The sequence below is a fragment of the Neocloeon triangulifer genome, unplaced genomic scaffold (assembly GCF_031216515.1).
Source record: "Neocloeon triangulifer isolate White Clay Creek 2 clone unplaced genomic scaffold, ASM3121651v1 ptg000001l, whole genome shotgun sequence".
Lineage (NCBI taxonomy): Eukaryota > Metazoa > Arthropoda > Insecta > Ephemeroptera > Baetidae > Neocloeon > Neocloeon triangulifer.
The window spans coordinates 432,710-453,022 of record NW_026775544.1 but is presented as its reverse complement, the minus strand read 5'-3'; the positions used below and the strand labels follow the sequence as shown (position 1 = coordinate 453,022).

Below are 20,313 nucleotides of genomic sequence, written 5' to 3'. Positions count from 1 at the left end.
GCAATTATAATTTTAATTTATTTCAATAGCAGTGGTACGAATCTCATACAAAATTATTATATTAAACACATTTCTATGTTTATTTTATAGCTCAAATAATGTATTATTGTTGTATAAATCTCCTAATTACGATATTATTTACAAACATCTGTATATATGAGTTTGGGTTTCCATTTTTTTTTAAATCAAGGCTCTTGATGGCACAAACAGCAGAAATAATCATTGACAAATTAACTACTTGACCAAGTTTCAGGTGTCGCCTGTGTTCGAAATGCGTGACTTCTGTATATAATACCCGCCTAAATAAGTATTGATGAGTTCCAACTAACTTATAAATTAACTCAAATTAATTATTGAATCCGCTCTTTCTAGTCACCAAAATCGTTCGATTAAATCTAATAAATTAAATTCTCATCCACTCTCACTTTAGCATTAAGAAAAAAATTCAACCGACAGTCAGCGACGTCTTGTACGCACGGTTTTAAAAACAACTTACAAATTAAGAACATCAGAAAAATATGAGGGTTGCCTGAAAACAATTAAAGTACCGGGTCGGGTGGTTCGCTTGTCAGTCAAGGTGATGGACGATTGAAAAAAATGCACATGGCGTGAAAATGGACGAATGTGTAAAAATGCAGTCTTAAATGGGTATATATACCTGCAGCAATATTTCGGGAGTAATGAAATCTAAAAAAATAGCTCTGCTTTTTGTCAAAAAAAAAAAAACAATCAACACCAGTCAAACAGCAATCACAAAATATATATCCAAACGAGAAAAAATGAATGAAAAATCTTATAGAGCGACTCATTTGTTCCTTCATCACAATCCTTAATTAACAAATGTTAAATTGTTCTCAAAATTCACTTTTGGGTCGATGAAATTTCGTCTCCAGCATGAGCAAGGTTTCATCAATTGGTGGCAGTACTTTTCTAATTAGGCATCCTCTTGCGCCGTTCTTTTGGAAGAACCATTCGTGACTACAGCAGGCTCATCTGAATTCTAAAAAAAATTGTATAAATATGATGAAATTATTTGAAAAATTAATCTAAAAATTAAATAATTCTACTATATTTTTTTTTAAATGCAAAAAAATCTAGTTTTTATTTTGCTTGCCTTGAAGGAAGGGTTGTCAAAGGCTGCCTCCGACTTGCCCCTGGAGGTGATGTTGGCAGTGACTGAGTGTTGGCGGCGCACCATGATCATCATGAGGATGACGAGCGCGACGACCGCCAGCGCGGCAAACACCGAGACGCCCACGAGTGCGCCGTAATAATCGCCGCGGGGTTCTTCGGCGACTGAAAAAGAAAAGTCACATTTCTTGGGAAAAGTTTTTTATAAAAACGAACGCACCTCTTTCGGAGGCGCCCGCCGACGGCAGCAGACCAGGCTTGGTGGTGAAAGTTCTGACGTCGCTCCTCTTCACTTTGCCGTTTGTCAAGTACGCCTCCAGCCAAATGCGGTACCTGAATTAGCCGCTAATTAGCACAATTCCCGAGACTTTTATCACAAATTCACGCACCTGGTGTTGGGCTTGAGCGCCTGGATGACGGTGCGGGTGCGGTTGGAGACGCTGTCGCGCTTGGCCAGCTTGAAAGTGGAGCTCAGCTCGTGCTTGTTGGCCTCGACGTCGCTCTGGTAGATGGCCCGGAATATGTTGACATATTTGTCCTCGGGATTCGGCACCCCTGTCCAGCTCAACTCGACGCTGTTCGCCTTCACCATGGCCACGTGCACCGCGAGGTCAAAGCCGTATGGGTCAGCTGAAACATTTTTGTCAAGATTTTGTTCAAAATGGAGAAATTATGGAGGCTCGTGCATTATAGTTGGTTTTAGAGGCAATAAAAGTCGGCTTGCACAGTCGAGTCAAATAAGTTAAAGAAAAAAGTACATTAATTATATTTGTTATCATTTTTTCTTGATAAGGTTGCACTTTTCAACTTGTTTGCTCAGATATTTGCATGCAAAAATCAGTGTTTTAAACTGTAGTTCTTGAACGAGAAGAATAAATGATGATAATTAGAGTTAAATTTGGTAAAAGTACTGACAGTGAGAATTTAAAACAAATTTTAAAACAAATCATAATCAGAGGTATATATAAAAAATATATTTTTTTATTAAACTAATTTTTTTTAAATTACACCCTTAAAATATTTATTTCTTTAGAAGATTCCCTTGGAATCAATAAAAAAATTATTATTCAAGTAAAATCGAATAATTTAAAATTTTGTTGCATCAGGGCACAGGCCGACAAGACTTTGTCTTGGCCTGACCCTAAAAAAAAAAAAAAAAAAAAAAAAAAAAAAAAAAAAAAAAAAAAATCAACAGTTAAATGTAAGTAACTCACCCTGGGGAGGTCCTGTGGTAGCTTGAACTGATCTCATGGCCTGCAGTTCGGTGTCCTGACCCAAGAAGGGCACGAAGATGATGTTGATCTCATACTCGGTGCCCGGGTTGAGGTCCTCAAGCAGGTACGAGTCAACCAGCCTGTGAATGAGCGGCGTCGATTGGAACAATTGCGAGCCGCGCTCCCTGTAGCGAATTTGCACGCCGTCGATGAACTGCAGCTCGTCTTCAGAGAACTTACGCCATGACACCTTGATCCAGGTCGCGTTGACCTGTGACACGGCCAGGCCGGCGTCGACTGGAATCACCTGGGGACCCGCGGAGGCCACGTCGTGCGGCGTTCGCACGATCGCCACGTGGCTCACCATCGAGCCCAACTCGCGCACGTGGATCGCAATTTGGAAGTGGTACTCGGTGTTTGGCTTCAGGCCGGAAACTTCATGGGCCATCTGCACGCCGTCGATCAACTCGTCCGTCTCCGTCATCGCCCTTTCCCACTTGGACGGGTCGTTTATGTCCCTAAACACAAGTTAGGTTATTTAATCAAAATTTATATTTTTATTATCACCGTGAGCCGTCAGTGTATCGAACTTCCACCTTGCCGTTCAGACCAATGTACACTCTGGGCACTTGGAAGATAAGTCGAACCGCGCGGGGCCCCAACGGCATTGGTGGCAAAAGGGTAATCTCATCTGAAATTTGGAAATATTTAGAAAATATCCGCATCTTAAGTAACAAAATTACTCGCTCGATTGGAAGTTTCAAATAAAATTGAATCATTTCTATATTTTTCCGTCTCATTAAATAGGCTTGCTATACAAATATTTATATATTTCTGTATTCAGGTTAGAAATAAAATTGTACCAAATTTTTTATATTTATTTAAAAATAAAAGTTGAAAAACGACTTTTGGCAGATTACCTGCTAGTCCTAATCGCCCTTCATTTCCAAATTAAAAAGTGAATAAAAATAATGGGTTTATAATGAATGATTAAAACTAATTTTTTTAAGTACTTACTAGTGTTGACTGAGGGGAATGGCAAATTTGATGGAGCGTTTGCTGAAAATATAATTACAAAATAATTATTTTACAAAATTATTTAATTGTCGATTTTAAAATGAAATGGTCGAATGTGTTTATGGCAGAATAGGAAAAAGCGACAGAACTGTGGTCAAACCTTTGTCAGGTGTCTTTTCGTGCGAATTAGAGGAGAGAGCGTCAGGGTCAGTGAACTGCGTGTCGTTTCTTGAGACCAGGACGTGTCCACCGAAGTTCTGCGGCGGCCTCCGGGCGCCTTGCGGGTCCTGAGGTTGGAACTGGGCCGGATTGAAGGGAATCAGTTGCCCGTTTTGCAGAATATAGTGCTCGTCGTAATCGTTCGGTGGCGCCTCGTTCAAGTGCCCAGGGTGCCCTGGATGGCCCTGAGGTCGGCCAGGGTGGTTTTGGAAGTGCTGCTCGATGTGAGCTGCGATCGGAGACAAAATCGGTCTTCCGGCACTGTCCACCGGCAGGGGTGCGCCTTGCGGGTTTCGGTTCACGGTTTGCAGCAGATGGGGTGGAATCTGACCAACGACCGTTTGTCTGTTTTCATCAGGGTGGCCTCTGAGGGGAGGAGGTTGCTGCCCCTGGTTCCAGTTGCCCTTGAGCAGATCTTCCAAAAAGTGAGGGTCGATGTGGGGTTGCTGCTTTTGCACAGGGGCTTTGCCGCCTCCAGCCGGCGGACGATTGATGTAGCCATGCTCGACCGGTTCTCCGTGGAATGAAAACGGCGACTCCTTGTAGTCAGGGGCGTAGGGGCCCAAAAACGGTTCAGTGGTTTTGGTTTTTGGAGGGGTGAACGGCGTCGGCGGCACTGATGGGTCGATTGGCTCCAAGGAAGAAGTGGGTTTCTTTGTCTGCAGGTCAGGGTTGAGGACCAGGGGTGTTTTTGATTTGCTGTTTTTATTGTCTTTGGTCTTTGTGGAGGGTTCGTCTGGGACAGGGGTGGGCATGAAATTGGCCGTTTCAGTCTGTTTTGTCGTGTCATTTTCATCGTGTCCTTTTGCATCACCTGAAATCAGATTCCAAGTGGTGCTCAAGAAGGAGTCGGAAGAGAGCGATAGTGAGTGCCAGCGCGAAAATAAGGACTTGTGATAATGCGAAGGGGTGCGATTTGAGATGTGAGTCATGATTTTTTCATACCTAGGGGTGGTTTCTGGCCGGCGCCCTGCGGTTGCGGGCACAGCCAGTAAAGACAGCAGTCCTCTCCTGGCAAGTGGCTCAGTCTGGCCTCGCTAGGGTCACAGCCAATGGTGAGTGGAGGGGTCGCTGGCACTGGAGGACAAGCGGGGCTGCAGGTCACGTTTCCAAACTCACAGTAGCATCGCTGCTCGCAGCCGGTGATTTTGGTTGGAATCTCCGCATAGTTGTCAAACGATTCACCCTATTTTTATTCATTCATTTATTTTTATTAACAATAATTAATTTTCATAAAATTTTGAAATACCTTATAGTGACAAGTTCCGTTGCTTTTGCAAATCATATCAGGGCAGCACCGTGGTGGTACAGCAACAAATCCAGGCTCCTTTTCCCAATCAAGACAATAAGGGTCCAAAACATCAAGAGCAAAGTCAGTCGGGCATTCAATGGTGGCGCACTGGATGCCAGTTTTTGTGCAGGCGCAGTACTCTTCACACCCGTTGTGGAATTCCTCATTCAATTTGTAGATTTTGCCGTTATGATCGCACTCTTTGCCGGGAGTGGAACCTAAATGTCAAAGTAAAAATTAACGCGCCAGTTAAATATAAATTTTAATAAATTTATACCTGTGGGTGAATCAGGGAGAGTGATAGAAAAGTCCTTGCTCTTCAGTGCTCCATTTTCAACTCTCAAGTAAATCTTTCCAGACGGCAGTCCGCTGGCGTAAATTTCCAAGTCAGATTTGACACCTGGGTTGGTGCTAATGACTGGCGCCTTGCTCCAATGCCCGTTGGGATCTTTGGTGTAAAAAACAGCAAGCTCCGGAATACCTGTTTAAGAAATGAACGTCATTAGTTTTTTTAAAGCAGTGGCACAAAAAAAAATTGTCTAATCACCTTGCTGCCACGTCATGTTGCCTGGCAAGTGGGCGATTAGCCTGGCCGAGGAGCTGTTGAAAGCCTTGACCCCATCAATGTCAATTCCCTTCACTTCCGCATCCTCTGCTTCTATACTCGATGCTTGAAATTTATATTAGACAATTAGAAAAAAAGCTTGAAATTTTCTAAAATAAATATAATAAACTCACGAGGATTTCGGCTCTCGTTGCTCTCTTCGCCCACGTCGCACAAAATTTTGGTGCAGCAAATGTCACTCGGGTCGGGCACTGTGACGCACTTGTCAGATGGATTGGGCTCAAGCGGACTGCACCTCGCCTTGCAAATAACGTCTCCGTTTTGGCTGCAAGTGCAATTCTTCTCACATCCGTCAACAAAGGTCTGACCTTTCTTGTACAACTTTTCTTTGTACACACAGCCTTTCACCGGCGTACCTTGCTCTGAGGGTAAAATTAAATTAGTTTTTTAAAGTTGCAATAAAAAAATTAAATTTACCAGTATATGTAACTCCTGTGGTTAATTTTTCTGATTTATCATCACATTTAATCATTTTGCAGCAGACGTCTTCAGGGTTGGTCACCATCTGGCAACCCTCGGACATTTTTTCAGAAATTTTCGGACAACGAGGCTAAGAAAATAAATAAATTAGTTATTTATTTTTTTAAAATGAAAATTTTGAAATTACCTCGCACTGAATTTCAGCCTGGTTGTTGCAGGTGCACTTCTGTTTGCAGCCGTCGTAGAAAAGTTGGCCCATCGAATAAGAATTGTTCTTGTAGAAGCACTTTTTGAGCTCTTTAGTGGCGAGCAGCGGCGCCGTGGGCTTGCAGCCGCTCTTTTTGTCGTAGGGGTCGCCAACGAAGCCCTCCTTGCACATGCACAGAGCCTCGTCGGTCTGAACGGCCGCCTTGTGGCAATCGGTGTTTTCGGAGCACTGATCGCAAGGATCGGTGCCTGTGCCCTCCGCGTCTTGGTCAGTGCACTGCAGAATGACGCAACACGCGTCTTCCGGGGAAGGTTTCTCGGTGCACAGGTCGTCCTGGCTGAAGGCGCCGCGTCTGAAGAAGGGCACGCTGCACCTCTGACGGCACATCGGTGGCTGCCCCGGCTGGCAAATGCACTTTTGCTCGCTGCAGGTGCCGCTGCCGCTTGGAATTTCCTCTCCACTTGGGATTTTTTTGCCTAATTAAATTATTTTGTAATTATTATAAAAAATCAGCAATTGAAAATATTACCTAGAACAACACAGAAACCGGATTCTTGGTGCTCATTCAAGGGCTTGGTGGTGCCTTTGGTGGGCAAGTCTTCACCCCTGGCCGATCGCCCTTCCTCCTGACCAGGCAAAAGGGTGCGAACTTCGTAAGTGGTCACAGAGTTGAGGTTTGAGATGACAATCGTGGCCGGTTCTTGGGTGCCGTCGGGGGTCAAACGATCCGTTCGCTGCCATGGGTCATTTGTGCCCTCTTCTCTGTACTGCAGAATCATTCCTTGGTGACCGCGCCACCGCACGGTTAGGGTGTCATTGGTTGAATCAACAACGGAAAGCATTTCAGCTGCGGAATGACAAATCTTTAGAAAACCCAGCATTAAAATCCCCTATATTTCCTTATTTGGTCTTTTAAGTTACTAAAATTGAATCTTTAATAAATTATAATTTTTTTTGCTGATAAAATACAATTGTATAATTTTGAAATTTATTGTTTCGCTTTAAATATTATGCATTTTTATGGGTAGTTTTATTATTATTTTTTTAATTGAAATTATTTGTCAAAATTAAGAATTATATGATTTTTACCTCCAATATCAGTAACTTTGGAGCAGGCAGAGGAAGTTTCGTCATTTGTTGGCTCGCACTTGAAGATTCCCTTTCCGTCACATTCGCATCTTTCGCTGCAGTTGGTGCTCAGGTAAGCCTCGCCTGGATTGAAAGCCTTGCCTTCGTACATACACGGAGTGGCCTCAGCTGAAAAAAATTAAATAATTTTTTTTAACACTCTCTCTCAAAATTCTCTAAAAAAGTTAAATCTACGTTTATTTGTTTCCTCTTCGTCAGGTTCGGCAAAAAGCAGTTTTCTCATGGTGGGGAGCTTCTCGTTAAGGTTCACTTTGAAGCCTGGCGACCTGAACTCGCCGGCAACAACCGTCAGGTACAATTCTTTCCATTTAAGACCTTCGACCTGGACGACGAAAGTGCGTTCGTCCCAGGCGGGCGATTTTCGCGTGATTTTGACGCGATTCCGAGGACTTGTGGGCACCGCATACTGTTGAATTTCAATCGACTTGGCCACCTCGGCCGCTCCATCAGGAATTCTAATGAAAATTTCGACGCCATCGCTGTTGATCGGAGCGACGTGCAGAATCTCAATTGGCTCCGACGACGGCCACAACAGTCTTGGCAACTCTGAAACCAAAAATAACGTCACGTTTACCTTGACAGTTTTAAATCTTGTTGCGTCATAAAATAAATTATAATTTTAGAGAGTGAAAACAAAATGATAATGTATTTTAATTCTATACGAGTTGACACAGTTTACTCATGCGCATTTTCTTTCACCGCTTTTCTTTTAAATTATTTATTCAAATGACAGCGCGCCGACAATAATTATAAAAGGTGCGTAATCGATTTGCGTCCCACGTACGCGGAATACAAATGAGGTAGAAACAAAAAGTTTAAGGAGAAAGTGCTGCCAAATTTGTCACCTTGCTTGCGAATTCAATTTTAGTTTCTATAAGCAAGTAATGTACACTGGTTATTTGCCAGCGACCTTTGCAACGCCTGACCTTTTCTCACCTACACACAAAAATGTGCAATCATACGATTATATTTCCATACACTTATCTACTAAAACAAAGGCAAATTACTCCCACGAGAGATGCACTAACTAAGGGCCATTTGCGCAAGAGCTGAGAAACTGAATTCGCGCGGGATAAAATCTCGTACAAGGCAGCGTAATTAAATCGCAACACTCTTTATAATTGGCGTCGCAATTGCAATTATCCGCCTCTTTTTATTTCCCAAAGTGCTTTTTCTCTGTTGGTAGGAGCAGGAGAGTCGGAAAGAGGAGATGATGATAGGGACAAAAGTTATAGCTAGGGAGTTCAACGTCCGCAACTGACTAACCAGCGAGCACCAAGGATACTTTCTCTGTTCAGCGCTAGGTCACGTGACTGCACCTTTCAGGCTGCATCCCGTCGGCGTTGAAAACCTTTCTTATCTCAATTCGAATGAGTTGTAAAGCTTGTAAATGGAAATGAGCCACTCTTTGGATAATTTACGAGTCGTTGCTGACAATTAATTAAAATGAGAAGGGTTTTTTGAATGAGAAATTTTGTCCGTCTTCCATTGGATTTCTACTTTTGTTGCATTTGGCTCTTTTTATGAGCGGTCGAAAAATTACATGATGCCGGTTCCCAACTGGGCAATAAAAGACCAAGCACAATGAATCGTTTAGACCACAAGAGAGAAAAAATACCCAACGAGGATAATTATTAATGATTTGCATCGAAACCACGCGCGAACAAAAAATAAATAAAGTCGGCGAGGATGATTTTCGAGCGAGCCAGCGGCAGGTTCAAGGTTGCGATGACGTAAGAGGCATTATTATAGAATCTCTCTTCCAACTCACTGCGAGAGCGAATGTAGAAAAAATTCACATTTTTCAATAACGCGTTTTCGGGTTGATATGAAAAGTGCACAAAGGCGTCCCACTTTGTCTTAATAACGCGAGAGAATTGAACAATTTGTTCCGTAGGGCGCCTATTAAACGGCGAACCGCGAGTTTCGCGTCAATTCGATTTCAAGGGCGTCCGAGTTTTTTACCTACGCAGCTCAGCGCCAAATTCGTAGATGGCCCCAACCGGCCCGGCTATTACTTGGCTCTTTTTCTAGTCGCGTTTTTTCCCCTGAGCCTTCGCTTCTAATTCTCGGGCCGGCTTATCGCGGCTCCTCCTCCTCTTCGCACTGATAAATTCCAATTCTAATCACCTCTGAATATTTATACGTGTGTTCTTTGCAGCTTTTGTTCACGTGCAGCGATGCATGTGTGCTTGCAAAATTAGAGCTTCCTTTTTAATTGCTCTACCGCAGAGTTAAAAGAATATATATAATTGTTGCGAGCGAAAAATGACGACAAAACATGCGATGCTGGGTTTGGTTGCAGCTTTGCGAGCCAGCAACCACATCACACAGGCAAATAATATTTCAGTCTGCTCGAAACACTCTTCCGTGAGAGTTGTTATATGAAGTATTTTCTTTGAATGGCTTTATATGTAACACATCGTATTGAGAAAAATGGTGTGGTTAATTAATTTTTGTATAATTATTGAGATATTTTTAAATTAAATAATTATTTATAAAATATTAGTAAAAAAGGAATGAAAAGTTACAAAGTTGGAGTTTTACAGATTTTTTTTTTTCAAATTGAAATTTATACAATTTTTCTTCAACCCGTAATCAATAAAAGGTATTTAATTTCTCTTTCTGTTCTTCAAAAATATCCCACTCTTTAGAAATTATTATTTTTAGACCTTGAGGGGTAACCTGCCCACTTTCGGTGAAAATAATTATTACTCATTATACAGGCACGGCCAAGATCACGGCGGCGTCATCGTTTGATTTACGGGCGTACCTGTTACAATTGTGTACACACTTCTTATCGATAGAAATTAGCCGTTTTTTAACATGCTGAAATTATCTCCTTTCAATGAAAATTCAAGTACAAAACGATTATCAGACATTGGTCAAGAGCGAAATTAAAAAACTCTCTAAGCATTTGATATAGTTGAAAGACGCAAGAGTAACAAAGTAAACAAGAAAAAAATAGAAGAGTCACTTGAAAAAGTTTAAGCGTGCAGAAAACTAGTGTTCTCACACTTTGTCATCTGCATGTCAAGATAGAATCAATCAGGAGACGCGCGGTGGTCGATAAGAAAAACCGACAAGCAAAATGAGAAGCACCATCGCGCAATCACAGAGGTTCAAGTGGTTTGTTGCGATGTGTGTGGTCGCATACTTCATAGAGGATTTTACGAGTTTGAAAAGGTCTCGGTTTGTTTTATGATTATTTGTCAACTTTACATAAACTTTTCGCCTCTCGTAAAATTATTTGAAATATTCGTTTATTTATAAAACTCGAGTAATTACAAAAAACGAACATTTAAAATTTCCTATTTTCTAGAAGCATTTATTAATCAGATGTTTGTGCTCTCAATATTAGAAACGACCTTGTGCTATTTTTGCTAAAAGTTCCTTCGTCGCTAATTCATCAGCCTTGTGATGAGCTTTATTACTCGCATTTGATTATGATTATTTTTCAATCTAAAACAAGTGACATAATCACGATCGGCGGTCAATTGCTTTTAATCATTATCAGCAGCTCAGCGGCAATAATTGCCCTTAATCGATCGCTTTATTGCCAATTAATTATGATCATTGTAAATAATTTTAAGTTTTTCTTCTGATAAAACAAATCCTTTTTTGTCAATCGAAGGATATTAAAGGTATTAAAAATTTGATAAAAAGTGTGTTAAGGTGAACACAGTATAATGCGAAAAGATTTAAGAGCCTCTTGAAAAATATAAATTCTTAATTTGGCTGCCGTGGGAAAATGGGGAAAGGCATCAAGGTCAGTGGAGGTGTGAAATTATAGTAAACATTAGAAATTTTATTGCTTTTTAATTACCAAAATTTTCCCGAGAGAATTTCAGCATGTAGTTCCTTTTGAAAATTTCATTTTAAAAAAAATGACAGTAAAATTTATTATTTCCAAAGTAAATTTTTAATTGAAAACAAATTCTTTATGAAATGCAAATTGGTAGAAATTATCAAAATAACATGTTGTATATTTTTAAGTAAGAAAGGTATGGTAAAAAATAAAATATGAATCTGGAAAAAAATTCACTCTCATTTCCATCAGAGAAATTTAAATATGCCCCGCATTTTTATCAAAGCCATAAAGTGGGTGCAGTATAGAAATTGCACGTCAAGGTGCATAATTTGTGTTGTGCCGAGCAAAAAATTCCTCTCCATGCCCCGAAGAGGTACATTATAGTCCGGCGTGATATCATCAGAGCACGGAATATTTCCGCCGTGATGCAACTGAAACGGGGAAACAAAAAGCGCTAAAATCGAACACGCCATCATCTGCAGGTAGAGGAAAAACTACTCGCAACACAAAGCAAAGCGAGTTAGGATAGGAAAGAAACAATGCACGACGCGGCAACTCGTGACTCGCGCGGCGAGGCAAAATAAGAAGAGCCTCCCTTTCTCTCAAATGAACTCTGAATTCGCGGGGGTCACAACGCACACCGTCCGGCCAACACGCGAAATGCATTAAAGACATGCCCGCGCCCTCTTCTTATCGCTTCTCTTTAATTCCCGGACGAATCCGCCAAAATAACAACGCACGATATTTCGAGCCGGCCTGTCCCGTTAGCCACTCTATAATAATAAGGCCAGCGAGTGAATGAAACTGGATATTCAATTGAAGCGCGAGTAACCGCGACTTTGATGGGGCCGCTCAATGGCAATTGTCGCACTGACACTGACTGAAAAGTTCCTGGAATGAGCCGGTCTTTTGTTTTGCCGGCGTCTTTAAATTATAAAATCTGGGTGATCCGATTCGGACTCGCATTGTCTCAAAAGTTCAATTAATTCGAGCATACGGTACATTTGAAATGCACACGTGCTTGAATTAAAAAGGCTCACAAAAAGCTTCAATTAAGATAAAAAATCTGAAAAATTGTTGGAAATTGTTGGCCAGGAAAATTAAGTTAGCAAGATTTTAAGATAAATATAGCGTAAAAAGCAATTTTGTTCCATAAATTTGATATACTGCTCGAAATTTAATAATGACAATTTAATTTAATAATTTTTTCAATTTTCTATAATGATTTCTCTTATTACAAAAAAGTGAAATTTTAACTTAACTTCGAGCACATCTTCATTATAGTCCACAATTTTTATCAAAAAGCATTATATATTCGTCACCCACGCAGCTTTTGTCCACCTCAATTTTAATCTGGAGCAGGAAATTGCCCTCTTTTTCAACGCGGACCAATTTTCCGCCACGTTTCCGTACAAAAAAATAACATCATAAGCTTGGGAGCAAATTATTCTGCGCGCAAAAATAATAAAACGGCCAAGCGTCTGTTTTAAAATAATAACGCTTCGCCGCCGTCGTAAATATAAATTGAAAATAAATAGCATCACGCGCAGAGCTCCGAAATTAGCAAGTGAATGTGCATCACTGCCAAAAGTGTAATTTACTCTCAGGGCTGAGTGAAAATGAGAATAATGAATTGAAAATATCGAATTAATTGCAGGAATCCTGCTGTGGAACGAAATTTAACAGCCTATTAACGCTCCCTAGGCGGAAATAATTGAGTGAGGAATACTTTTTATGTAAATAATAATATATTCCTGCATATTTAGACTTTCGAAATTTCTTGAATCACAACTAATTTATAGTTCCATAAAAAATACAGGATGGTTCTATTATTATCAAGAAATATATTTCGGAAGATATAATTATTTTTTTATATTTTGGCAACGGATATGGCATGATATGTAATTAATAATATTAAAAAAAATAATGTTAAATAATGATTGTCGTGGCCAGTATTTAATTATGATTTTTTTATTTAAAAATATTGAAATTTAAATTTTCTAATTCAATTGCATTGTGCATAAAAAAAATTGTAATTGGGAAAAAAAATTACAAATTTTTTGTTGCAAGCACGTTAAGGTCAGACAGTTCAGTATATTACAAAAATTTAAATTCTCATTTCTGAATAACTTATGTGCTGCATGAGTCGCGTCAAAAGCGCGATCAGGGGCGCTACTTACTTCAACGTGTGACCTGGATTTCCAGACACACAGTACTAGTTTGATTCTCGGTGAGCGAATGGAGTGAGCGTCGCGAAGAGAGAGGATCTTTTCTTTTCTTTCTCATTATGTTCCTTAATCCTCGTCTCGATTCACCTTTTACACAACGTTTTGTACGGGTGAAATTTTTCTGCCGCGCCGAGTTTCACATTTGCAGCAGGAGGATGTGTGTTTGCTTTGAGCCCGATACTTTTTTCATTGCGCCAAATGACACGCACACGCGAGAAAATATAAATATAATAAATGGCATTTGCACGCTGCATAAAAGACACCTTTTTGTCTGCAGCACATGCTTTTCCACCAAACCTGACGCGCAAGGAAGTGTTGAGTAAGCACGATTTGTGCAGATCATCGAGAAGCTCATTTTCTGCTGATGATCTACTCTTGATACGTTTTAGAACGAAAAATAACATGTTGAGATTTTGTCCTCTTTATTACAAAATTACTTTTTTTGTAGCGCATGTAAAATTTAAAAAAGAAATTCCCACAGAATTTGATTATAGCCCTTCATGACTGAAAATAAAAAAAAAAACAATTTTTTGGAAAAAAGAAAATTATTAATATTATTATTTTTTATTCTTCTCGGTCAATACAGATATTCTAAATTGGAAAATAAGTAAAAAGTGGCTAAATGCATTTAGAAACTAAATTTAACCAAAAACCTCCTGAATTCTTTTGGCATTTTTCAGCAGGAACGAAAACAACTTTCACCAAAAAGCTGCTGGCATTCATTTTTATTTTATTTTTTAAATCTGTGCTCGAATTTCCGCCAGCATATTTACGAGAGTGAGTCACTTGAACTGCAGCGTTCTTTTTCTCTCTCTCTCTGTACTACATTATAATAACAGCACTCCATCACCCACGCTAATTTGGCGCAGCGCGTTGAGTCGCGGACGCGTAATCCGCGTTTTTCGCATTAACACTCCCCTGTTAAAGCCAATGACACTTAGTAATTTTATTTAGTGCTCCCTCGTTTCTTGAATGAGTGTGGAATTTCGATGGAAATTTCAACGGCAAAGGTGAAAACAGAACGTATGCTTAAAAAATATCCGCATGACTTAATTTGTTCCAATACGTGTGTGTCCATCTGACCAGTCTTTGCTCTCTTTGTGACTCTTTTTTGATTACCAACAGAGCAAAAACCGGTTCCTCTCTCTCTTACGATCCAACTACAACCGCATGTTTTTCGCAGTCATGGGGCCCTGCCTTTGGTTATTATTTTCTTTTGCGTTCCAACACCGGCCGGTCGGGAAAGGAATACATAGAGAGTAGAAAGGAAACTAAATAACATAAGAATTTCCATTTACCTTTAAAAAAAAAATAATATCAGTACGCACAGTAAGTATTTATTAAATAGAAATATTTATCTTGCACTTTTGCCGTGTTATTTTATTTGGCAATGAAGAAAATATATATTTTTTTACTCTAGGATCTACTGGGATCTACTTTTATTTTGATGCCTATTATTGAAGTAAATAATATCTTACAAAGAATGTGCTGCTAGAGAATAATTTGGCGCTCACGTTCTTGTAAATGTTTTTGTTCCGACCGCCGAAAGTGCATTCGCAAGAGAAATTTTCAATCGACGTGCGGCGAGTACCAAAAGTGAAATTACATTCGTCGGTACACCAATTGCTATCTTCCAACTGACCTCTGATTGTTTTCTAATCTGCGCTGTTTCCTGCATGTTTCGTGTAAAACGTGGCAAAAATCTCTCTTGCAGCACAAAGCGCCGTGTGCATTCACTCGAAATATGAATGTGAGGTTTTGTGAAAAGCAGTGTAGATTTTAATTCAATTAACCGATTATAATTATGTACAACAAGCTCAAAAGCAAAATCATAAAAAAAAAAGAAAAACGATATTATTTGACACTTTTTTACATTTGGAACACATTCTTTTTGATTAATTTAATAATGTAGGTTAGGAGTGACTTTGTTCAAGCTGAAATAATCACAAACATAACGCGGAATTGCAGATTGTAGACGAAATTTTCCGCCAAATTTAGCCACTTAATTGAAATCTCTCCAGGCGTACGCGATGCTTTGGAAGGCGCGCATGCGACTTTTGCTGCTTGGAAGACTTTTTGAGACTCCCTGGCAAAGATAAGAGAGACTAAAATATCAATTAAATCAATTTGAGTTGACCTCAGAAAATAGATTTATAAAATTTATATTTTTAAATATTTGAACGGCTTTGTAAAAAACCAGCTTTCCGCAATTTTATTGGCAATTACTCAAACGAGAAAGCGCAATAAGCCGCGAGAGTCTTTCTTTGCTTTAATCCGCCAATCGTCATCATCATCATCGTCTTCGTTGTGCTCGGCAAGAGCATGTTTAAGCATTGCTCTGTGCCTCCTTTTACCGCCGTGGCTTTAGAAAGCTCATTCTGCTGCTAACCTAAATTTGCGCACCGGCACTCAAACCCATTTTCAATAAAATCAAGTTAAATTCAATCAAATCAAGTCTGAATTTAAAGTAATAAATTTCTCTAAATTTAATTTACAACTAAATTTTAATCTCACACTTCCCTTTTAGAACCTAAATAAGTAAATAGTACCGTTCTCATTCGTGTGTTTAGACGAGCTTTGATTATTATTAGGGAGCCGTGCACGAAATGTCTGTTCATTGTGAACATGTTCTTTCCAAGAGTGTTATTTATTTGTAAGTGCACTTGACTTTTCCTCCATCGAGAAGGTAACAATGATAAAGTACAGTTCTCAGAATCGCGAGGGTAATTCGTCTCTGCGACACTCACACAATTTGATTCCTTCTATACCAAGGTCTATAGTGGGAAATTCCAGTGTGATTCACAAGATCAAATAACTTATTCGACTTATTCCATGTATTTAACAGGAAAATTTACCAATCCAAATACATTATGCTTATTGTTAGTTACCATTATTTTAATTAGATTTTTCATGTTTTTATTAATGAACAATTGATGAAAGTGTAATTTTTCTATTTCCTTTTTTACTTAAAGGCAATAAAAATTTTTGGTAAATAGTTTTACATAAATTTAATGCTGCAGTTTATTTAGTTTCATAATATGCTTTTTTACTTAATAGTTAAATTTTGTGAATTGAATTTAAAGTCAACTTTTCCTCGATGAGTTTTGTGAGTTATTTATTGTTTAAGATAAACAATATATCCTGCTTTCTAATCAATAAACCACTCACAAGACCCTTCGATGAAAAGACAACTTTAAATTCAATTCACCATGAAACAATCCTCGATCGTGAAATTCTACTACAATATTAGTGAAATATTAATTATTTGACATTTACTTATTTTTTTAATTTAAAATATTAAATTGTATATAACTTTATAATGTTCTTTTTACAATATAATAATTAAATTAAGTGAAAGTGTTGCTTTAACACTGCTTCCAACACTATTAACAAAATAGATTAAATTGTTGGATTTTTGTTCAATTAAATTTTATCTTCAAATTATCATGACGAAACTAACACTTCATAATTAGATCTAAAGTTTCTTTTATATTATTTTGGTCGTGAGCTCACCTTTGCACTTGTTGTCCACGCAGTGGAGGTGGGCGTCGCACACGGCCTCCGGGCTGCCGCCGCATTCCTCGCCGGCCACTCGGGCGCACACGACACAACACTGGAAACAGTCTGGCCTGGCCACGAGTGACCGCTGTTGGGGACACTCCTGTGGCCGCTCATCGGCGCACTGACACTGCTTGGGGCAGGCGAGGGGGGCCGTGGCCGCCTTCGGGGCCGCCGCCGCGGCCAGGGCAGCCGTCAGCGCGGCCGCCAACACTAGTTGCTTCCACATCACGCTCTCGCCAGGCACTGATTTTTCGTGCGGCCAGCGACGCTGCCTCGCGCTCAGGTCTCACCTGACGGTGGAGAAGGGGGCAGCACTGGTTGCGCCCGAACCTTTTACCTGCCGGCGCACAAAAAAAAAGAATAAAGGGGCTTATCACACAATAGTGGCTGCAGGTGCGTGTTTTTGTCTCGGCAACCGCACCATATTATCGGGTGGCTGGGAGAAAAAAAAACGAATTTCATGACTGACCCTGAAGGGTTAAGAATTTTAATTTCGGTGTCGGCCGCTTTGTTTTATGTACCTTTCTTTGTGGGGGAAGCGGAGGAATGCATTTAATGTTTATTAAAAAAGGTTTTTATTTAAATAAATATTATTTAAATCTGCATTATTGAGAATGTAAAAAATTTAGGTAAAAAAATCTACAATTGATTGAAAGTAGAAAGAAAAGCTTTGACAAATTAAACAAAATTAGCCTGGACCATATAAAAATAATATGAATAATTTTTTAGAAAAACATAGAAAAAGCAAAGTATTGCACTAAACCGCTTCAAAAATTTTAGTCCATTAAACACTCTAATATTATGTACAAATTTAATTTCCATTTTTATTTTAAAAACAATTTAATTTTATTTTATTAAGTTTTATTTGTCTACTTGTCAATAGTTAAAAAAACATATAATTTTCTTAGTGATATTATTATTCATTTTTGGTAATGACATGAGAGTTATGAGGAAATAAAGCTTTAAAAATTTGTTGTATATTTTTTTATAGTCAACTCCTTTAAATCAGAAACCATGATTTTAGTTTGATTCTGAATTTGGACAAGAGTTGACTTGAATTATTTTTACAAAAGGATATGCACTTGATTTGCGTTCTATTTCTGCTTTTATTGCATCAGCGATGGCTGCAAGGTATGACCCTTGGTACACAAAGGAGTACGTATAGTAACATTGCAGATAAGAAAAACGAAGCGCGCCCGATCCACCTGTCAATTGCATAATCGCCGTTCTTCCAATACGAATCGTGATTCAGTCGCAGCGGGAAGCCCGTCTGAGATCACAAATGGCTCTTTCCAGGTGAATGCCAAACGCGGCACGTTCCTTTCTCAATGTTTATAAGTCACAACTGGTAGAACTTTTTGTAGGATAAACTCATTTTAATTTTATAAAAAATGTAATAATAAATAATGATGAACATAACTAATATACTTAATCAGGGAGGAATGCAGACCTCATGAAATATGACTTGGTAGTTGGCAGAACAAAATTATTTTTTTGTTGCAAAATAATTTTAAAAATCCTCAATTATATCGATTTTGTGCCTTTTCCTTCAGCTAAATTTATTATATTTAATTTCCACACCATAAAAAAACCTTTTTTTATCAATTCCATATTTAAATCGTCAGAGTAAAACCTGGTTTATTTTTCAAACGTCATTGGGCTACCCATAGGTCGGAAGTGGGTCAGCAGTGCAGAGTAATTACTTTTCTGCTCACTTATGAATGACGAACGCCAAACAAGTCTCGTTCGAGACGTCGTCATTTTTTTGCACCTCTTGCAATCTTTTGAACCCACTCTTGCGTCGAGAGCGGAGGCGTTTTTCGCGGAGGTCGCGAGGGGACTCCCGCGTGCGTCACTCAACCGTGCCCATGCAGTCCACGCACCGCGACCTCAATGCAAATGCAGGATGTTTATTTTTTCGCGCTCGACAATACTCGCGAGATGCTGCCAACTCGCATCATCATTATTTTACGCGGTAATTTATTGCCCGGCCGCAGCCACCACTGCAGTCACTTTTGTCTGCATGTCAATGCGGCACGTCCTTCCGATATCCAATTTTATTTAAATATATAAATTGTCCGTTTATCCACGTGGATATTTATGGCCTGCGAAATGTAAAACAAATGTGCTGCAGAAAACCGGTGCATCCTTTGCGAGCAGCTGTAAATCAGCGATTGCGGTTTTTTTCTGTCCTGTACGTGTTTGTTTTTGCAAATATCGCAGGGCAGAGGGAAATATATATATGCTCTTTTCAAAACGATTTATCGGCACAGTGTTTTTATTTATTTATTATTATTTTTTATTTTTTGCAAAAAATTAAACCTCGTTTGTTGTATGACGGACGTGTATTTACATGAATGTTGCTGATGGGGATTGTGATCTACCCATCCATTAACGGACAGGTTTAAAAAGCAGCTCTAATCTGCAGTGTTTTGCTTTCTAGGAAAATCCCGGATTTGGATTTGGAATGGGTAAACTGCAAATGGACGGCGTGAATAATTAATTTTGCAAGTGATGTCTGCGCAAAACACGCCAACACACGGGTTTTGTTTGAGAAGAGCAGGGAAATTAGCCCGCAGTGTTTTGCTAAAACATTTGCGAAAACTATCAATTATTCAGTTATGACTCTGGTTTAAGTCAAATTATATAATTTATGTATAAAATGAATGGCTGAAATGAAATAAGAATGAATTCTCACAAGAAATTTCACAGTGCAAATTATCGCACATGCATGAGAATTGAACTCACGAGCAGCATGCAAGGTTAATTTATTCGCCAACACAATAATGCACCGCGCGCTTCAAAAGTAATTTTAACACAGGCAACGCTCCCACATTTGTTTAACTTTTATGTCAGCAAAAAACATATAAGCTATTGAAGTAAATTTGGTAAAATTAATAAACATGATTTGTAACTAAATTTGATGAAAAACCAAGGCAATATTAGCGATATCATTTTTGATTACTAAACAAATATATAGAAATTTTACTATTGCTCAATAAATTGCCTCGTTAATTTTGCCCGGCGGTGAGTTCTGATATTTGAGTTTTGGAAATTACAAGGAAACTTCCTTTCGCGAGCAAAAACAAACACAGCGCGGTTTTCCCCGTGTAAATATTACTATACCGACGCGAGATGACATAATATGCAGTGAATGAAATTACTACGGCAAATAGAAAGTTGGTTTTCGTCGAATGCGCGCCGACGAGGTGATTAAGCAGTCCCTCTCCTCCTGATTAACTGGCGCATGAAAAAGAAGAGTAGGCAAAAAAAAACTGAATAGGAATAATTGCGGTGAGAGATGCAGCAATGTTGACTCTATAGGCAGAGCAACTCTCACACAAAATCGGTGCATTGTTCCATTGTGCTCGCCGCCGATTTTTAATTTTATTCAATCGGCGAGAGTGACACCGCAGCAGACAAGGCGTCAATCAATTTT

At 39.2% G+C, this 20,313-nt stretch overlaps 1 protein-coding gene across 2 annotated transcripts; it reads right to left on the bottom strand.

The window, feature by feature from the left end:
- Positions 1-716: 716 nt before the first annotated feature.
- On the bottom strand, positions 717-17,107 carry LOC132192596 (putative epidermal cell surface receptor). Of its 2 annotated transcripts, XM_059612633.1 has the most exons (19): positions 16,827-17,107; positions 7,449-7,820; positions 7,215-7,382; positions 6,655-6,972; positions 6,105-6,601; positions 5,915-6,047; positions 5,611-5,859; positions 5,420-5,542; positions 5,150-5,353; positions 4,831-5,090; positions 4,527-4,767; positions 3,523-4,395; positions 3,363-3,404; positions 2,913-3,036; positions 2,346-2,863; positions 1,521-1,761; positions 1,352-1,464; positions 1,115-1,296; positions 717-1,000 (listed from the first exon to the last, which is right to left on the bottom strand). In XM_059612633.1, exons 1-19 carry the CDS (start codon positions 17,098-17,100, stop codon positions 935-937), a joined length of 4,998 nt encoding a protein of 1,665 aa, XP_059468616.1. In that variant the 5' UTR covers positions 17,101-17,107; the 3' UTR covers positions 717-934. The 2 variants fall into 2 exon arrangements, with proteins under 2 accessions (XP_059468616.1, XP_059468624.1); XM_059612641.1 differs by lacking the exon at positions 3,523-4,395.
- Between the last annotated feature and the right edge of the window lie 3,206 nt (positions 17,108-20,313).